The 20,304-nt window shown below is 47.7% G+C and overlaps 2 protein-coding genes across 2 annotated transcripts; both read right to left on the bottom strand.

Moving 5' to 3' along the window:
• Positions 1–835: 835 nt before the first annotated feature.
• On the bottom strand, positions 836–4,874 carry LOC135371941 (PI-actitoxin-Aeq3b-like). Its single transcript, XM_064605760.1, has 3 exons — positions 4,715–4,874; positions 3,526–3,714; positions 836–1,029 (listed from the first exon to the last, which is right to left on the bottom strand). The coding sequence occupies exons 1-3, from the start codon at positions 4,758–4,760 to the stop codon at positions 1,016–1,018; spliced, it is 249 nt and encodes an 82-aa protein (XP_064461830.1). The 5' UTR covers positions 4,761–4,874; the 3' UTR covers positions 836–1,015.
• Positions 4,875–8,507: 3,633 nt separating this feature from the next.
• On the bottom strand, positions 8,508–12,445 carry LOC135378713 (kunitz-type serine protease inhibitor 2-like). The gene is made up of 3 exons (XM_064611803.1): positions 12,281–12,445; positions 11,069–11,257; positions 8,508–8,599 (listed from the first exon to the last, which is right to left on the bottom strand). Exons 1-3 carry the CDS (start codon positions 12,324–12,326, stop codon positions 8,586–8,588), a joined length of 249 nt encoding a protein of 82 aa, XP_064467873.1. The 5' UTR covers positions 12,327–12,445; the 3' UTR covers positions 8,508–8,585.
• Between the last annotated feature and the right edge of the window lie 7,859 nt (positions 12,446–20,304).

Genomic DNA, 20,304 nt, shown 5'->3' with positions numbered 1-20,304 from the left:
TTTGGGAGGACGCAGTGGTTGTAGCTGACGAATTTCCGGTGACCTGTGAGAGTTCATGGTTGTTCGCTACTCTGCTCCAGGGCACGCTACGTCACTGCAGAATATCGTGACGAGCTTCCTAGGTGACGTCTGTCCTCCGAAGGACGGCTTCATTGGGTGTTTTGAATTGCGTAAATTGAACTGCACAGTTGCAAGATGCCGTTTATCGACTGGCTGAGCTCATGATCGAAGTCGAGCACGGTAGCAATATGGGAGCGGTGACATTGCTTTCAGACAATTGCGCTTGCGATTTCCGCCGCACGCTAAATAACTCCAGTTGTGAAAATTAGCCGCTGTCCTAACTGCGGCGCGTGTACGATGTCGCCCCACAAGTGTTGGAGGACTCACCTTTACATCGGCTGATGATAAAAAGATAAAAAGCACTGAAACTATTGTTTATTATCATACAGATCCTACAAGCTTTCACGCAGTGGACTACATTTCATCGGGTACAAAAATATTTTCCATAATTATAAATTTTACAGATTCAATAGAAATTATAAATACATAAACAATAAATACATTTTCTAGCTAATGGAATGCAGTCCTCTGTATGAAAACTTGAACGATAATAAACCGTAGTTTCGGTATTCTTTAAATCTTTTTGTCACTTGCGTTGACCGTACCAGGCTCAGTTTCAACATTCCCCGATTATCAGGTTATCCCAGGTCATTCCCTAAATGTCATTCCGTTGCCCGTTTAAAGCCTCCATGATCAAGAGGAAAACAAACTAAGTACTTATGCACCCCCCCCCCCCCCCCGCGCCGAAAAGTCAGTTGAGAAAAGACACCACAACTGAAATTCCAATGGAAACTTTATTTACACGTCGACTGGTATCCGAAGCAGTAGACTTAAAATTATGCACCAGCAAACTTAGTTAGATACAACATTGTCCTCAAAGGGATGGATTGAGGTTTCACTCGTTTATTGCATCTCAAAAAGCAGCAATCCTGGCCACTTCGCTTGGCAACTCACTTCACCCTCTGGTGCCTGAAAGAGGAAAAAAGAATAAGCACGTTTACATCGTGCAAAATGACGTACGTTACATGACAACTGATATGCGCAGCCGATATGAAATGCTGCAGACATTATGGAGTTGCAGTACAGCTTGGGACAAAAGTTCACGGAACACTGTGGTGTCGTATTTGTTGCTCTGTTCAATGATTTTTTTAAAATTATTGTTATACAATGGTGCAACAGGATGTAAGTATTTCTGGTAAGTATTTCTGCTGTATCGTGATATTTTATTCGACTACATGCAAAAGGGTTGAAGAAGGTCTTTGCTAAGTGGCATTCTTAGTATAATTTTTCAGTGAATTCAAAAAGTTGCGCGACCCACGTGATACCGAACTTTAGCCACTCATCAATTCTTAGTTCTCACATCTAATTGTACAAGCGGCATGGCCGGGTTGGTCAAGGCGTCCCGATCGTTGGTGGTAACCAAGGTCGTGCTGAAGACTGCAGGGTGATGCGTTCGAATCCTAAGACGGACGGTGCTGTCTGAGGTCTTCCCTGGATTTTCCGAATACGTTCCAGGTGAACTCGGCACAGTTCCATTGAAGTCGGCTCATGACGCGCATTAGCCCCCCCCCCTCCTTCCCGCTGTCCTCTCTCCATCTGTCCAAGTCTGTACGCCGCCCATTTCCACAGTTGCTTCGCGGCGCTAACACGGAACTAAAATATCATTTAATTGCTCACATTTGTTTCAAATTACTCGCACGTTCCCCTTTAGCTATTCATCTTAACAAAGAGCATTGCATCGAATGCTGTTTGAGAAGTTGCTACGTTACAAGCTTGGTGGCGCTACACTAAGACTGGCCGTGCGACAGAGGCAGCGTGGTCCAGAAAATTCGATAGCGCGGGCAATGGAGATGGGAAGCGTGCTCCGGACTTCCCAAATCAGCACCGCAAATTACCTCGAGCAATGAGTTTAAATACGACTACAGCACTGCACGGGCCTCAATCTATCGGTCCGACCCGGCCCGTACCCGACGCCACGGAGGCTTATCCGACCGGAGCCCGACCCGGACGCCGTAAGTCCGGCCGAGGCAGCATCGCAGTTGCAATGGGGCGGACAATGTACACACCAAACAGCGTAAACTGCACATACTTGGAACGCGCAAGCGCAGCTTTTGATGCGGTTTGTACTTGTAGCAACACGCGGGCGCCGAGTCTAACGCGCCTGTCCACGGACTGGCCGCATTTTTAGGCCCAGGCCCGGTCCGAACCCGGCCTTTCCTTGATTTACCCGCCCGAGCCCGGCCCAAGCCCGAAGGATCCCGAGTTTCTCGGCCCAAGCCCTGCTGGAGCCCGAGAAATTGGTAGGATACCCGGCCCAGTGTATCAGGCTGTAAAAGTGTAAAAAGGCCGTGGCTATCTAGCACAGTGGTAGCACAGGCTCGAGACCGACATAAGCCCGGCTATGTACGGGCCGGCCCATAATGGTCAAACCCGAGCCCAGCTCAAGCCCACAAAGAAGAAGCTTTACCCAGCACGGTCCTGCCCACGGGCCGGGCCTGGCCGGGCTCGGGTTTTCGGGTATGCCCGAGCAAATGCAGTGCTCTAGTCCAGGGTGCATGACGCAGGCGAGATCCACAGCATGGCGAAGTCGAGAATAAGTTGACGTCTACGTTGTAGCGTTTTAGAAGAAAGACGGCGGGAGCACCCAGCTCCATGGTTTCTTTGTTTTCAAAACGTATGTTGAGTATTATATAATGTGAAAGACTGACTCACAAAAGCTCGGCCCGACTGCGACCCGAGAACACTCGGACTGAACCCAAGCCCGACCCGAGCCCGCAGTCAAAGCGGCTTTGAGGCCCGTTTTCGGCAGCGGGCCGGGCCGGGCTCTGGCTTTCGTGCATGGCCGTCCCTTTGTAGCGCTCTAAGTACGACTACCCCTATCATCGTCACCTACAATGCATTCCCGTTGCCTTGCTCATTGGAGTCTTCATAGTGCATAATAAAGCTTGAGCAACACAGCCGGGGAATGACGAGACGACAACGAAGGACTCAGCAATCCCTCAACATGCCTTCCGAGGGTAATGCGCAACTTTGTGAGTTTTCTTGGTGTCCTCATTAAATATTCATTGCAGGTTTTGAGCGCATTGTATCGTCTGGTCATTCCCGGGTGTTCCTCAAGGTTTGTTCTGCACTATGAACGTTCACCAGCTGGCCGCAATCGTTTCAGTTCACTTCAATTCACACTTTGCAGCGCGTTTTATGCAATTCAAGTTTAGTAAATGAAATGAATTAAAATGAAAATGAAATTATCTCCATTTGAGTCTTGTTCCATCCCGATATGCCTCTGACGCAATACCGAGAACCGGGATAGTCGGTGTCTATGAATCATGGCGTCGTCAGTGCAAACATAACAATGACTTAGACAGCCGGGGGCAACGCTGAGCTCTGTCTATTTCGCTCCATGTTATATGTGCGCTGAATACATCATGATTGTCATTGACGATCGGTGGCAGGTGCAGTACTCACTCGAACAGGCAGCGATACACTCGTTGAACGACCTGAAGTTGTTTCTGTTGCCACCACAACCACCGTATATGAACTCTCGGCAAGTGCCAGCAGCCCGACTGTAGTGGAACCTTGGGATGTAAGCCATACACCGTCCAGGTTCTGGTGGAAGCAGGCAGGCTTGCCGTTGTAGAATTGCCGCGTATGATTCTGGGCAGATTGAGAGCGATTGTTACACTGGGAGAAATCGTCGTTCGGTACACCAAGCACCGTGGGGAGAGTAGAGTAGAGAAGGGCAAGAAAGGATGTGCGCCCTTTCTTCACACATTTGAGAAGCGCGCTGTGTATCTTCGCTATTTGAGAAATTTGTAAAACTCTTATTCTTGCAATTGCATTGATTTGCAGGCAGCTGCACACAGGCTGCGTCAGAGTACCGACGTTAAAGCAAAAAACAGCGACACGCTAGTAACCTTTACTTGTCTGACTTCGCACGAGGGACGTCAGTAACAGTAGTCGATTGTAGTTCATCGTATACGCTATGGCCTTTGCATACGTAAGGGATTGAGCTGTGGTTCTGCGCAATGCGCGAAACCCTCTTTAGGTTTTGCGCGTGCGCAGAATCAGCACGCTATCCCTGACGTACGCAAAGAGCGTTAGCGTACGATGCAGTAAAACTCCCTCATAACATTTTTGCGTGGCCAATGCTTTCCATGCTGCCAGTTTCACAATATGGGAAACTAAGAGATTATGAGAGATTTCCATAATTGGCTTTACTTGTTATGCGTTTGTGTAAACTATGGGAAATTTGCACTCATCTTTCACACTAAAATGCTTTGGTGCGGGTACCGCGCTTATCGACGTTTGTTCCGTACTGCGGTTATTGTGTTGGCCATGGCGTTCTATTTCTTGGTGACCTGCCTTCCGATGAAGCACCATGTTCGTCGATGTAGTGCGTCTCTGCTGACTTCGTAGGGAACTATGCTGACAGTCGCATTACAAGGTCTGAGCGAAACACCGGGAAAAAACCTAGTCACCACAGTCGGTGCCGCCTGTGCTGTTCTACTGTACCACATACTACCATGGGCTGCGCAGTCAATGCCCACAGTCACGGACCGAACGCATGACATTATCGTCATCAACGCTGTCATATTAGACAACTAGAATCAGAGAAGTGCCCGGGGACAGCATGTAAAACTCGGCATGGACATACCTGCAACCAGGCAAACGATCAGAGCGATCACCAGGATAGCCTTCATGGCAGGAGTCTTGCGGAGATGTCCTTGAAAGGGAGTGTAGTTTCAGAGAACGACGATCGGTCTGTCACTACGGGATACCTGAGATTCTCATATATGTGTGCGTCTCATTTCATCATTCGCTCATATCAGTGTTATGTGCTTTCAAGTGTCGCCGTCCTTGTAGTCGTGATAAGCAACAATAGGAACGTAGTTTAGATACAAGTGTTTCAAACTTTTGGCCAACACAGAGTGCCTGACGAAATTGATTACGAAGAAACGAAACAATATTCATACAATTCCCCGGCGCACTTGAAGCACCGCTATATCAGGGAGCGCGTTCCAGGTATAGCCTGTCACGAGTGGCTGCGAGATCTGACCTTCACAGTTTGCCAGGAAAAAGACAAAAGACTAGGCAGATATGATACAAGTTATAGTGGTATGAAATCAACAACAACGACAGAGCTGTTTATTGGACCACGCTTTTCCCTAGTGCATGGTTCGCTCTGTTGATTGTGGTTCGCAGAAAGATCTTCTTCGGTACATATACTCCCTAGGACGGCGCATAATGTCGCTGTTCGGTACCGTCTCCACAGCTGCTTCGGGCGGCGGGAAGCCGGTACATGCGCCGCGGTACTCTTCACATGCGCTTTCATGTGAACATGCCACTTTTCGTCTTGAGCACGTGACGCCAGCGTCGCAGCCACTGATCTCTATGTGTAAAGGCTGGATCGCGCATGGGAAAGGGGCTCGTGGGGGAGAGGCACGCATTTGGGCCCCCATGTTGGTGGGACCTAAAGCGACGTGTGTGCCCATAGAAAACAATGGTAGGCAACAGAGATTGTGAGTATTTATTGCGCTGCAAGCGTTGATCGTTGTTTGTCGTCACACAATTTTGTAAGGTGCCAGTACACTGATGTATCCTAACAGTCTTTCACAGCTGTCCTGCCATTCGATTCTTAATTACGTTATGTTTTTTATTCCGAAACTTAGACCGCCACTGCAGTGCAGCGCTGGGGATTGTGCTACAGCACGTTTCACAGCCAACGTTTCAATAAGAAACGATGTGAGATTAACAACAACCATGTATATAATCTCCCGTGCTGCGTTCTGGACAAAATCTGTTCCAGAAAGAATGGTCCCGGAAAAGATATACTCGCATGGCAGAAAGAGATCGTTCCGTAGAATCACAGACGTTGTTTTAGATAGGTGTATGCGTTTAGTACGATTTATATCAAGCATCAAGCAAGTTTTGGGTTGAGGCGCTGCCGAGGAGGCCAGCACCTTAATGGCTTGATACCTACATGTTCCCCAGACACATCAGCCTTGTTGAGGAAAATGAAGAAGGGACCTCGCGTACACATGATTCATCGTGTACTCGTGTACATCGCCTACGCATCATTCATCGTCATTCTAGTCATTGATAAAAATATAATGGTCCTCAGAGTGAGGGTCGAAGCCCTTCGTTGTCCAAAGTTGCCAATTGTATTGATGGCGCAGAGCGTTTGTGGGATGGGCTTGAGGATGTAACAAGCAACTGAGCGTAGTGAGTGTGCGAAAGTCGATTTTAGTTTATAGACTAACGTGATGAAATTTAAGTTCGAGATACCGCGTGATACTAAAAGGTTGGTAGCGCGAGCAATGGCGAAGGATGTGTTTCGGATTTTCCAGGTCCTATAACTCACGGAATGAGGCTTGCCGCAAACGGTAACGCCACTATAGTATAAAAGCGACATTGAATCGCGTCCAGTGAATTAATGCACTGTCCTTACGAGAGGCATGTAACGGCATCCACAGAGCGAGCGTTGGACCAACTTTTGTCACCTATAGTCACCATATAGACCATAGTCTATATACTCACCTACAGTCACCTTTCAGGAGTGCCATATTCGTCAGTCTGCTAGAAGGGAGAGCTGCTCATTCCTCACGAGCCCACAATGACGTGGAATTCTCCACTAACTAACTAGCCTGTGGGTTGCTTCCTTCTTTTGCATGTATCGCTACGTCCGTCGCCATGACGGCGGACGATCCCTGTATACCTTGCGTGCTTGCAGGCGGGCTCTCGATGGACGTGAAGTGCAATTTCGTCTCCTGGTTCCAGAAGGTCCAGAAGAATCACCGAAACGCGCGTCAGACGACTGGGTACAGACCACGCATTGAATCTTTATGTAAGAAGTCAATGAGGCTGGGGCGTGTCACACGCGCCATACGATAAAAGTCACATTTGGGGCGGACACTGATTTTCCTCAGGAGAGGGTAACGGCTATGGTGTGCAGGCAAGCAGAGCAACTGCCGAGCTGCTTCGCTTTCACGTCACTGCTCAGCCGGGAGTTCTCCGGTTTCCTCCAGAACGTGGTTCAACGCCCCCGTTTCAATCACTTCGGGGTGTCTCAACCGCTCTAGCAGCCCCAAGGCGACGAAGAAGGCTATCTGCAATGATGCCCCGAGGGGTATTCGGTGAGGACGTGGAAGTTGTTTGCAGACCTGGAAGGTTGTAAAGCAGCGTCAGTCCACACCAAGGCTTTATAAACTTCTCTATCCACGTCCACACACACAAATGAGATGATAGTGTGGTGGGTCATTCATCGCCGTTTGGGCTGTACAATGCCCCATTGCGCTTGTGGAAGGGAGGTGAAAGTAATGATGATGGAAAGGTGTCTTTTTAGAGTTCGTCAATTAATCGAGTGCTGGAGAGGATCTCTGCAACAACCCGTAGGCTTTGCATCTGATGTGAGGTGTCTGACCGTGGCCCGATAATTTAGGTCAAGTCGAACTGGCGTTGAGCGACCCGTTGCAGAGCAGTACAGAAACATACTGAATAGCGGAAATCCGAAGGTGCGACTTGGCTCCGAGATGTAAGACCAAATAGCGCGGTAGAAAACACAGGATAAGGAAGAGACGAGAAGCTCTTCGACTGTGGACCTGCTCACGCTCTGTTGTCAGCTAGCCCAACGCAATGTTTTGACGGAATTCTTAGGGAGGACGCCGTGGTTGTAGCTGACGAATTTCCGGTGACTGTGAGAGTTGGTGGTTGTTCGCTACTCTGCTCCAGGGCACGCTACGTCACTGCAGAATATCGTGACGAGCTTCCTAGGTGACGTCTGTCCGCCGAAGGACGGCTTCATTGGGTGTTTTGAATTGCGTAAATTGAACTGCACAGTTAAGATGCCGTTTATCGACTGGCTAAGCTCATTATCGAAGTTGAGCACGGTAGGAATATGGGAGCAGTGACATTGCTTTCAGACACGTGCGCTTGCGATTTCCACGGCACGTTAAATAACTCCAATTGTGAAAATTATCCGCTGTCCTAAATGCGGCGCGTGTACGATGTCGCCCCACAAGTGTTGGAGGACTCACCTTTACACCGGCTGATGATAAAAAGATAAAAAACACAAACTATTGTTTATTATCATACAGGTCCTACAAGCTTTTATGCAGTAAACTGCATTTCATCCGGTACAAAAATATTTTCCATAATTATAAATTTTACAAATTCAATACAAATTTTAAATAAATAAACAATAAATAAATTTTGTACCTAATGGAACGCAGTCCTTTGTACGAAAGCGATAATAAACCGTAGTTTCGGTGTTCTTTAAATATTTTTGTCACTGGTGTTGACCGTACCAGGCTCAGTTTCAACATTCCCCGATTATCAGGTTATTCCAGGTCATCCCCTACTAACTTTATTTACAGGACAACTGATATCTCAAGTAAAACTTATGCACCGCCAAACTGAGTTAGATACAACATTGTCCCAAAAGGGATGGATTAAGGTTTCACTCGTTTATTGCATCTCAAAAATCAGCAATCCTGGCAACTTCGGTTGACGAACGAGGGTTTGTCGCTTCAACCTCTGGTGCCTAAAAGAGGAAAAAAGAATAAGCACGTTTACATCGATGTAAAATGACGTACTTTACATGACAACTGATACGCGCAGGCGATATGAAATGCTGCAGACATTTGGGAATTGCCGTACAACCTGGGAGAAACGTTTGCGGAACACTGGGGTGTCGTGTTTGTTACTGTGCTCGCTGATATTTGGGTTCTTGTTATATAATGGTTCAGCAGGATGTAAGTATTTCTGCTTCATATTTAGGTAACGTGATATTTTCTTCGACTACATGCAAAGGGGTTGAAGAAGGTCTTTGCTAAGTGGCATTCTCAGTAGAATTTTTCAGTGAATTCAAAAAGTTGCGCGCCCCACGTGGTAGTGAACTTTAGCCACTCATCAATTCTTCGTTCTCACATCTACTTGTACAGACGGCATGGCCGGGTTGGTCAAGACGTCCCGATCGTTTGTGGTAACCAAGGTGGTGCTGAAGACTGCGGGCTGATGCGTTCGAATCCTAAGATGGACTGTGCTGTCTGAGGTCTTCCTTGGATTTTCAGGTGAATTCGACACAGTTCCCTTGAAGTCGGCCCATGACGCACATTAGCCACCCCCACACTGCTTCCTGCTGTCCTCTCTCCATCTGTCCACGTCTGTACGCCGCTCATAACCGCAGTTGCTTCGTGGCGCTAACACGGAACTAAAAAATAATTTAATTGCTCACATTTGTTTCAAATTACTCGCACGCTCGCTTTAGCTATTCATCTTAACAAAGAGCATTTCATCGAATGCTGTTTGCGAAGTTGCTACGTTACACGCTTGGTGGCGCTACATTAAGACGGGCCGTGCGACAGAGACAACGTGGTCCAGAAAATTCGATGGCGCGGGCAATGAAGATGGGGTGTGTGCTCCGGACTTCCCAAATCAGCACCGCAAATTACCGCGAGCAATGGGTTTAAATATGACAAGAGCACTGCATCGGCCTCAATCTATCGGCCCGACCCGGTCCGTATCCGACGCCACGGAGGCTTACCCGAGCGAAGTCCGACCCGGATGCCGAAAGTCCGGCCGAGGCCCGCATCGCAGGTGCAATGGGGCGGACACTGTACACACCAATCAGTGTAAACTGCACATATTTGGAAAGCGCAAGCGCAGCTTTTCATACTGTTTGTACTTGTAGCAACATGCGGGCGTGGAGTCTATCACGCCTGTCCGCGGTAGAGCACTGCACTGGACGCATTTCTAGGCCCAGGCCCGACCCGAACTCGTCCTTACGTTGATTTACCCGCCCGGGCCCGGCCCAAGCCCCAAGGATCCCAAGTTTCTCGGCCCAAGCCCGGCTCGAGCCCGAGAAATTGAGAGGATACCCGGCCCAGTGCATGAGGCTGTGAAATTTGGCCTTGGCCATCTAACAGAGTGGTAACACAGGCTCGAGACCGATATGGGCCCGGCAATGTCCGGTCCCGGGCCCGACCCTGGCCCAAAATGGTCAAACCCGAGCCCAGCCGAAGCGCACAAAAAAGAAGCTTTACCCGGCTTGGTCCGGACCACGGGCCGGGCTCTGGCTTTCAGGTAAGTTCGAACCCGTGCAATACTCTAGTCCACGGTGCATGACGCAGGCGAGATCCCCAGCATGGCGAAGTCGAGAATAAATCGACGCCTATCTTGCAGCGTTTTAGAAGAAAGACGGCGGGAGCACCCAGCTCCATGGTGTCTTTGTTTTCAAAACGCACGTTGAGGATTATATAATGCGAAAAACTGACTCACGAAAACTTCGCCCGACTGCGACCCGAGAACTCTCGGACTGAACCCAAGCCCGTCCCGAGTCCGCAGTCAAAAACGGCTTTGAGGCCCGATTTCGGCCCGCGGGCCAGGCCGGGCTCTGGCTTTCGGGCATGGCCGTCCCTTTGAACTGCTCTCAGTAGGACTACCCCTATCACTGTCACCATCAATGCATTCCCGTTGCCTTGCTCATTCGAGTCTCCATAATGCATAAAGCTTGAGGAACACAGCCAGAGAATAACGAGACGACAACGAAGGACTCAGCAATCCCTCCACATCCCTTCCGAGGGCGATCCGCAACTTTGTGAGTTTTCTTGATGTCATCATTAAATATTCATTGCAGGTTTTGAGCGCTTTGTATCGTATGGTCAATCCCGGGTGTTCCTCAAGGTTTGTTTTACACTATGAACGTTCACCAGCTCGCCGCAGTCCTTTTAGTTCACTTCAATTCACACTTTGCAGCGCATTTTTGGGCAATTGAAGTTCAATCAATGAAATGAATCAAAATGGAAATGAAAGTCTCTCCATCCGAGTCCTCTTCCATCGCGGTATGCCATTAACGTAATACCGAGAACCGGGGTAGTCGCTGTCTTTAATAAATGCGTCGTCAGTGCAAATATAACAATGACTTAGATGGACTGGTGTCTTGGTTCATGTTAAATGTGCGCTGATTACGTCGTGATTGTGATTGACGATCGGTGGCAGGTGCTGTACTTACCTGAGCAAGCAGCCAAACACTCCCTGAGTGACCTGAAGTTGTTTGCGTTGCCACCACAACCACCGTATATGAACTCTTGGCAAGTGCCAGCAGCCCGACTGTAGTGGTACCTCGGGATGCGAGCCTTACACAGTCCAGTCTCTGGTGGAAGCAGGCAGGCTTGCCGTAGTGGAATTGCCGCGTATGATTCTGGGCAGATTGAGAGCGATTGTTACACTGGGAGAAATCGTTGTTCACTACGCCAAGCACCGTGGGGAGAAGAGAGTAGAGAAGGGCAAGAAAGAAGGTGCGCCCTTTCCTCACACATTTGAGAAGCGCGCTGTGTATCTTCGCTCTACGGGAAATTTGTAAAACCTATTATTCAGGCAATTGTATTGATTTGCAGGCAGCTGCATGAATATTGAAGCAGAACGACAGAGTACCAACGTTAAAGCGAAAAGCAGCGGCACGCAAGTAACCTTTACTTGTCTGACTTCGCACGAGGGACGTCAGTAACAGTAGTCAATTTTAGTGCACCGTACAGACTATCGCCTTTGCATACGTAAGGGATAGCGCGGTGGTTCTGCGCAATGCGCGAAGCCCTCTTTAGGTTTTACGCGTGCGCAGAACCACCACGCTATCCCTCACGTACGCAGAGAGCGATAGCGTACGATGCAGTAAAACTCCTTCATAACATTTTTACGTTGTCAATGCTTTCCACGCTTGCAGTTTCACAGTATGGGAAACTAAGAGATTATGAGAGATTTCCATCACTTGGCTTTACTACTTATGCGTTTGTGTAAACTATGGAAAATTCGCACTCATCTTTCCCACTAAAATGCTTTGGTCCGGGTACCGCGCTTGTCGACGTTTGTTCCGTACTGCGGTTATTGTGTTGGCCATGGCGTTCTATTGCTGGGTGACCTGCCTTCCGATGAGGCACCATGTTCGACGATCTAGTGCGTCTCTGCTGACTTCGTAGGAAACTATGCTGACAGTCGCATTACATGGTCTGAGCAAAACACCACGAAAAAACCCAGTCAACACAGTCGGTGCCGCCTGTGCTGTTCTACTCTACCACATACTATGACTGGGCTATACCATGGGCTGCGCAGTCAACGCCCACAGTCATGGACCGAACGCATGACATTATCGTCATCAACGCTGTCATATTAGACAACTAGAATCAGAGAAGTGCACGGGGATAGCACGTAAAACTCGGCGTGGACATACCTGCAACGAGGCAAACGATCAGAGCGATCACCAGGATAGCCTTCATGGCAGGAGTCTTGCGGAGATGTCCGTGAAAGGGAGTGTAGTTTCAGAGAACGACGATCGGTCTGTCACTACGGGATACCTGAGATTCTCATATATGTGTGCGTCTCATTTCATCGTTCGCTCATATCAGTGTTATGTGCTTTCAAGTGTCGCCGTCCTTGTAGTCGTGATAAGCAACAATAGGAACGTAGTTTCGATACACGTGTTTCAAATTTCTGGCCAGCACGCAGTGACTGACGAAATCGATTACGAAGAAACGAAACGATATTCATAGAATTCCTCTGCGCACTTGAAGCACTGCTATATCAGGGAGCGCGTTCCAGGTATAGCCTGTCACGAGTGACTGGGAGATCTGACCTTGACAGTTTGCCAGGAAAAAGACAAAAGACTAGGCAGATATGCTACAAGTTATAGTGGTATGAAATCAACAACAACGACAGAGCTGTTTATTGGACCACACTTGTCCCTAGTGCATGGTTCGCTCTGTTGATTGTGGTTCGCAGCAAGATTTTCTTCGGTACATGTACTCCCTAGGACGGCCCATGATGTCGCTGTTCGGTACCGTCTCCACTGCTGCTTCGGGCGACGGGAAGCCGGTACACGCGCCGCGGAATTCTTCACATGCGCTGACATGTGAACGTGCCACTTTTCCTCTGGAGCACGTGACGCCAGCGTCGCAGCCACTGATCTCTATGTATAAAGGCTGGATCGCGCATGGGAGAGGGGCTCGTGGGGGAGAGGCACGCAATCGGGCCGCCATGTTGGTGGGCCCTAAAGCGATGTGTGTGCCAATAGAAAACAATGGGAGGCAACAGAGATTACGAGTACTTATTGCGCTGCAAGCGTAGATCGTTGTTTGTCATCAGTCGTCACACAATTTTGTAAGGTGCCAGTACACTGATGTATCCTAACAGTGTTTCACAGGTGTCCTGCCGTTCGATTCTTAATTACGTTATGTTTTGTATTCCGAAACTTAGACCGTCACTGCAATGCAGCGCTGGGGATTGTGCTAGAGCACGTTTCACAGCCAACATTTCAATAAGAAACGATGTGAGATTAACAACAATCATGTATATAATCTCCCGTGCTGCGTTCTGGACAAAAATTGTTCCAGAAAGAATGGTCCTGCAAAAGATATACTGGCATGGCAGAAAGAGATCGTTCCGTAGAATCACAGCCGTTGTTTTAGATAGGTGTATGCGTTTAGTATGATTTATATCAACCATCACCGGAGAAGGAATCTTTTTAGTGAACGACAGTGGTGTTTTCGACGTAATGCCTCGCAAATATGGACACCGAAGCAGCCCAAATAATTACTTCACGCAATTAGATCACGCTCGTTAGGACAGTTAATCAGGTAGTGATATGTAACCTTATTCAAGTTACTTAGAAAGTGGTAACACCTCCTTGAGACACAAGTCTTATCTCTTTTTGAAGTACAGCTCTTCTATTTTTGTTTGATTCTTCCTTCATTTGTTCTGATTATTTGCAGGCGCGGTTGAGCCTGATTGAATGTCCTTCTGGCGTACTCACATGCTTTTGCTGAATAGAACTGCAGCGTGAGCAAAGCTGCCTAGGGACGGGGGCCTGCCATCCAGTGCTGATTTTGTCGTGTGTGTATGTGGAGCACGCTCCACAAAATGTAGCTGCACATCTGAAACTCCAATCTTTATCATCGTCATCTAAAAGGGAGCGTCGTAGCACCGCCGTGAGACTAGACACGGTTTGCGAAGATCTTCTATGACACCTTCCGCAGATCGCACAGTTTTCTTCAGCCTCGAAGCCTCTCATAGAAACCACTTTGCATTTACTGTGACTCCCATTTTACATTTTGATGTGCGAGGGCTCTTTTGCACTACACACGTATGGTCTGCAAATTGCAACAGGACGATTTGGAGCTTGAAACAGTTGTGATTTTGGCCCTGGTGTACCCTGTCTGTGAAATTATATCAACTGAATCATGTGAAACGTAAACAAAACGGTGTAACACGATTTGCCTTTGTAAGGAAGACCAGTGATGATAAGTAAAGAGAATATACATTTTTCAAGTTCAACATTTATTTCTTGCACTTACGCGTTTCAAGATACAATGAACATGCTGGGAGGTCACAAAAGACTACGTTTATTGTTTTTTGACCTCCCTGCAATGACAATATATATTTCAGGAATGACAATGTACAGGTACACTCTCTAAATTTGTAGCACTCAATTTTAGGTTGGAATGAGCAATGAATAGCAACTGCCCTCTTTTTTTCTCATATATGCCGAACTTTCAATTGAATGTGATGAAATATGTGATAATATAATATATATATATATATATATAAGAATAATATATAAGAATATAATATGTGATAAATGAATGTGATCAACAGTAGATGTAAACAACATCACTAGCCAGAGAAATCCATTCTCAAGAAATAATGTTCTTCTTATAGCATATGTGCATGCCTATTATCTGAAACAATGATCACAGTTCCCTGACACGTTTTAATTTCTGAGAGTGTACTGTAGAGGCGGGTTAGATCTACAACAGTTAATACAGGGTAGTATATACTGTGAATACCTTTAAAAATCCCATGACACATATGCTTTTACTTTTTGGAGGTGCTGTGGTAAGCAAAGTTTGTGGGCACTGCACGGGATCTGCACCAATTTATTGAGTATGTCGAGGCAGCTGTGAAAGAACCTGTATTGATGATGATTATTCCAATTTTTATGGTGCATCGACAACAAAGGTCATAATACGTCAGAACATTGGTTAGGATGCAAGTAGCTAAAAATAAATATGTTGTTTAATAAATGCATTGAACAAATGTTTAAAACATCAGTTTAAAACCGGGTTTACAATCCCGATATCTTTTAAAAAATTAAAAATTTAAAAACGCTTCTTAAAAGAATTATAGCTTCATCACCAAACAATAATGCCGGGTGAAGGAGCCTAAGGTGTGTAAGGTGTGTTTCATAATGTGAACATTGAAATGTGCAAAATTGAGAGTGGCTAACCACAGTGCGTGCGCTGAGGTGGTTCCTTCCCGTAAAGTAGAAACACGTGGATGGGGAACATGATACTTATCTGTAAACTCGATCACATCACACTGCACAGACGATCCTCTGGGTAGCCCCCATGAGGAAACCTGTATTGAGAGACCACTTTTGCCTTAAAAACTGCTACAAATAACACGACACGCTACAAATTATTATTATCGCAACAAGCTGACGACATAGCTCAGACACAAAGGCGCTATCCAAGTGGCACCACACCACCGTTATGTAGGATTCTTTGTCACAAATCAAACCAAGGCACAAAGCAATACCAATACATGAAAAGGGTGACAATCTTGGTCTCATTACGACGTAATACTGAACTTATGCGCGAAGGTAATTCAAAGAAATGACTGTGCACTTGCTTCCGTAGAGAACACCGTGTACCGTGCTACCTATGCATGCAGAAAAGCGCTCGAGTGCTCGCACATATATTGATGACAACGCTACCAGTGTAGTGTAACATGTTCTCTCTACCATATTATGCACTCAAACTGCATTTACCGCTGGGCAATATGCACGTGTGTTCGATGGAACCTCGGAAGAGCCATCTGCTTGCATCCAAACAACTTGCATCCAGTGCTGGTTTTGGGCAAAAAAAAAACTTCAAATTGTCAAATAAATGTACAGAATGGATGCCTATTTATTCCTTGATAAAGAATGACTCACCTGTAGAAATTTAGGCCGCGTATTCCTGCCGGTACGGTTGATACGACCGTAATTGCAAGAAGTTGCCATGATCGCTGCGGCGACTGTTTTGGGTACAGTAAGATGGCGGCCGGTTGCCGCACGCTCGCGCTCCCCATCCGCGATCCAGCCTTTTACGATCGAGATCAGTGGTCGCAGCCGAGATGACTCTCCGAAACGACCAATCTGCATCACCCGCCTTTTTCCCCTTCCTTCGCTTTATTTCGCGCCAGCAGTTTCGGCGATGCGACGTACGGGCAGGATCTTCACGAAATTGAGCCCTGAAAAGCTGTCGCTGTAAAATTGGCCGTCGAATAGTCCACGTGATCTCCAGACGGGAGTCGAACAAAACTGGTGTTTCAGCGGCTACTTAATGCGAGCGAACTACGCACGCCCAGAGAAACACTTCCTCACCTATTTCGCCCCTTCTCTGTCCGCGTCACCTTGAACGTTACCTCAACGCACTCGGTTACCTTCGTGATGCGGAGTAGAGGCCAAGTTGCCCACTGGGGAGCAAGCAAAACTTGTCTATTGCTGACTTGAGAGGCAAGGACTTCCTGAGTCCCATGCCACCATCCCATCGAGACGGCGTTGTTTGGCGTCTGGACCGTGTAGTTCTTTGTAGTTTTCGGTGTCTACGTTGAAAGCGGGAATTCGGCACGATTTCACATTGGTGGTGTATAAAAGTGACCTTTACTTGGCAAATTTCCGAGTTCAGTTCGCAAAAATTTACATGATTAAACTTAGGTTACATGGCATGCACATCAGGAGGTGGCAAAAGCCTAGTAAGAACAAATGCCGTTGACCGCATGACTCGATGGGGCAGAGTTCTTTTATTAAAATTCAATTACACGTTTTCTGGGGCACCCTGTATATATATAATTTGCAGAAAACATTTGCTGGAGCTCTTTGGCTGCACGCATGGCATACGTTTGTAAGTGCTCAAACGTCGCCACGCCAGTACTGGACAGCTGTTTCGGCCTTATTGGGCCATCGTCAGCGTACGCAGGCAGTCAACGTTTGCGCAGATGTCGCCAGAAGGTTACGTAGCCCGTGATTCCTCCCGTCATGGTGAGCTAACTCACGACTTAAAGCCCAGTGCAAAGCCAGTGAAGTATATTGTAAAAAAATCAGGGTGTCGAACCACAAAAAATACGGGTTCGGTTCGGGTTCGGGTTCGCGTTGTTTTGATTTCGTTCCGGTTCAGTTCCGGTTCGGCCACGCCAAGAATCGAACCGGTTCGCAAACCGCTTCGCAGCCCCGAACCGGTTCGCGAACCGGTTCAACGCTTCCGTTTTATATGTTCCATAAAGCTGCTTTTATCAGGAAATGCGTGGCTAATAGCTTACTGCTGTTGTCTGCATTGACGTCTCTAGCGGTGAGGTAGCCCTTTAGCGAGAGAAATGAGAAATCGATGAACACTTATTGCAAATAGAGTCCACGCTGTTGAAGCGGTGTAGTCCTACTACTTTCTGTTCCCAAAATCTTTTTTCACACGCTAAGTGACAGCAAGATACACTTAAAGAAAGCCTAATGAGATGGACAACGTAACATAGACGACAGTACTTGCCGGCACACTGCCTTCGCAGCGTGAATCGATCTGAAACCGTACTGAAGCATGTCGAAAATAAGCCTGCCAGCGTTACTCTGTCCGAGCTCACAGCAGTGTACTAGTTAATCCACAACACAAAGTCAATGTGTCACGACACAACTGCACTACGAATAAGCAGAACCACATTTACTTTTCAGACCACGACCAATCAAACAGGCACCGTTCTGCGCACGCTCCTTCTCCACTTCTCGTGTTTCTGACGTGTTTAATTTGTACTGCTCACGTGTAAACGGAAATCTTGGGCGCTTATTTGATCACATATTCGTACTGTAGAGCTACATAACTGACCTACTCCATTCCTGTTTCATTCGTCCGCGTGTCACCTTGTCTCCGCACCGCGTGCGTGGGGCGCTAGCCGCGGCGCTCACAAGGACAACTGCGCTTCAACATGTTAAAAAGACGCTGAAAGTATACTTATTATACGTCGTCGTCTCACTGCTAGGTGAAAATTTCTGAAATCCATGATATAGGCGCGTGATCATGATACCAATGTGTCTTCGTTCGGGGATAGAGAGGAACTCTAATGCTGACCTCTTTTATGTCCGAACCGTTTGGTTGCAAACCGGTTACCGCTATTATTTTTTACGGTTCTGCTCCGGTTCGGGTTCAACAGTGTCATGAAAATTGCGGTTCGGGTTCGGGTTCGGTTCCGGCAAAAATAACGGTTCGGGTACGGTTTTCGGTTCGGGTTCGGGTTCGGTTCGACACCCTGAAAAAAATAGTCAGAGCTCTTTGGCTGCACGCATAGCATACGTTTGTATGTGCTCAAACGTCGCCACGCCAGTACTGGACAGCTGTTTCGGCCTTATTTGGCCATCGTCAGCGTACGCAGGCAGTCAACGTTTGCGCAGCTGTCGCCAGAAGGTTACGTAGCCCGTGATTCCTCCCGTCATGGTGAGCTAACTCACGACTTAAAGCCCAGTGCAAAGCCAGTGAAGTATATTGTAAAAAAAATAGTCAGAGCTCTTTGGCTGCACGCATAGCATACGTTTGTAAGTTCTCAAACGTCGCCACGCCAGTACTGGACAGATGTTTCGGCCTTATTGGGCCATCGTCAGCGTACGCAGGCAGTCAACGTTTGCGCAGATGTCGCCAGAAGGTTACGTAGCCCGTGATTCCTCCCGTCATGGTGAGCTAACTCACGACTTAAAGCCCAGTGCAAAGCCAGTGAAGCATATTGTAAAAAAATAGTCAGACCTCTTTGGCTGCACGCATAGCATACGTTTGTAAGTGCTCAAACGTCGCCACGCCAGTACTGGACAGCTGTTTCGGCCTTATTGGGCCATCGTCAGCGTACGCAGGCAGTCAACGTTTGCGCAGATGTCGCCAGAAGGTTACGTAGCCCGTGATTCCTCCCGTCATGGTGAGCTAACTCACGACTTAAAGCCCAGTGCAAAGCCAGTGAAGTATATTGTAAAAAAATAGTCAGAGCTCTTTGGCTGCACGCATAGCATACGTTTGTAAGTGCTCAAACGTCGCCACGCCAGTACTGGACAGCTGTTTCGGCCTTATTGGGCCATCGTCAGCGTACGCAGGCAGTCAACGTTTGCGCAGACGTCGCCAGAAGGTTACGTAGCCCGTGATTCCTCCCGTCATGGTGAGCTAACTCACGACTTAAAGCCCAGTGCAAAGCCAGTGAAGTATATTGTAAAAAAATAGTCAGAGCTCTTTGGCTGCACGCATAGCATACGTTTGTAAGTGCTCAAACGTCGCCACGCCAGTACTGGACAGCTGTTTCGGCCTTATTGGGCCATCGTCAGCGTACGCAGGCAGTCAACGTTTGCGCAGATGTCGCCAGAAGGTTACGTAGCCCGTGATTCCTCCCGTCATGGTGAGCTAACTCACGACTTAAAGCCCAGTGCAAAGCCAGTGAAGTATATTGTAAAAAAATAGTCAGAGCTCTTTGGCTGCACGCATAGCATACGTTTGTAAGTGCTCAAACGTCGCCACGCCAGTACTGGACAGCTGTTTCGGCCTTATTGGGCCATCGTCAGCGTACGCAGGCAGTCAACGTTTGCGCAGATGTCACCAGAAGGTTACGTAGCCCGTGATTCCTCCCGTCATGGTGAGCTAACTCACGACTTAAAGCCCAGTGCAAAGCCAGTGAAGTATATTGTAAAAAAATAGTCAGAGCTCTTTGGCTGCACGCATAGCATACGTTTGTAAGTGCTCAAACGTCGCCACGCCAGTACTGGACAGCTGTTTCGGCCTTATTGGGCCATCGTCAGCGTACTCAGGCAGTCAACGTTTGCGCAGATGTCGCCAGAAGGTTACGTAGCCCGTGATTCCTCCCGTCATGGTGAGCTAACTTACGACTTAAAGCCCAGTGCAAAGCCAGTGAAGTATATTGTAAAAAAATAGTCAGAGCTCTTTGGCTGCACGCATAGCATACGTTTGTAAGTGCTCAAACGTCGCCACGCCAGTACTGGACAGCTGTTTCGGCCTTATTGGGCCATCGTCAGCGTACGCAGGCAGTCAACGTTTGCGCAGATGTCGCCAGAAGGTTACGTAGCCCGTGATTCCTCCCGTCATGGTGAGCTAACTTACGACTTAAAGCCCAGTGCAAAGCCAGTGAAGTATATTGTAAAAAAATAGTCAGAGCTCTTTGGCTGCACGCATAGCATACGTTTGTAAG

The sequence above is a fragment of the Ornithodoros turicata genome, chromosome 1 (assembly GCF_037126465.1).
Source record: "Ornithodoros turicata isolate Travis chromosome 1, ASM3712646v1, whole genome shotgun sequence".
Taxonomy (NCBI): Eukaryota; Metazoa; Arthropoda; class Arachnida; order Ixodida; family Argasidae; genus Ornithodoros; species Ornithodoros turicata.
The sequence above is the reverse complement of the archived record's forward strand: the minus strand, read 5'-3'. Positions and strand labels throughout refer to the sequence as shown.

Bases quoted from the DNA above. Each gene is read 5' to 3' on its own strand.
- LOC135371941 (XM_064605760.1), bottom strand. From the start codon at position 4,760: ATGAAGGCTATCCTGGTGATCGCTCTGATCGTTTGCCTGGTTGCAG. The intron at 3,715-4,714 runs GTATGTCCATGC...CAATCTGCCCAG, and splicing joins GATCGTTTGCCTGGTTGCAG to AATCATACGCGGCAATTCTA.
- LOC135378713 (XM_064611803.1), bottom strand. From the start codon at position 12,326: ATGAAGGCTATCCTGGTGATCGCTCTGATCGTTTGCCTCGTTGCAG. The intron at 11,258-12,280 runs GTATGTCCACGC...CAATCTGCCCAG, and splicing joins GATCGTTTGCCTCGTTGCAG to AATCATACGCGGCAATTCCA.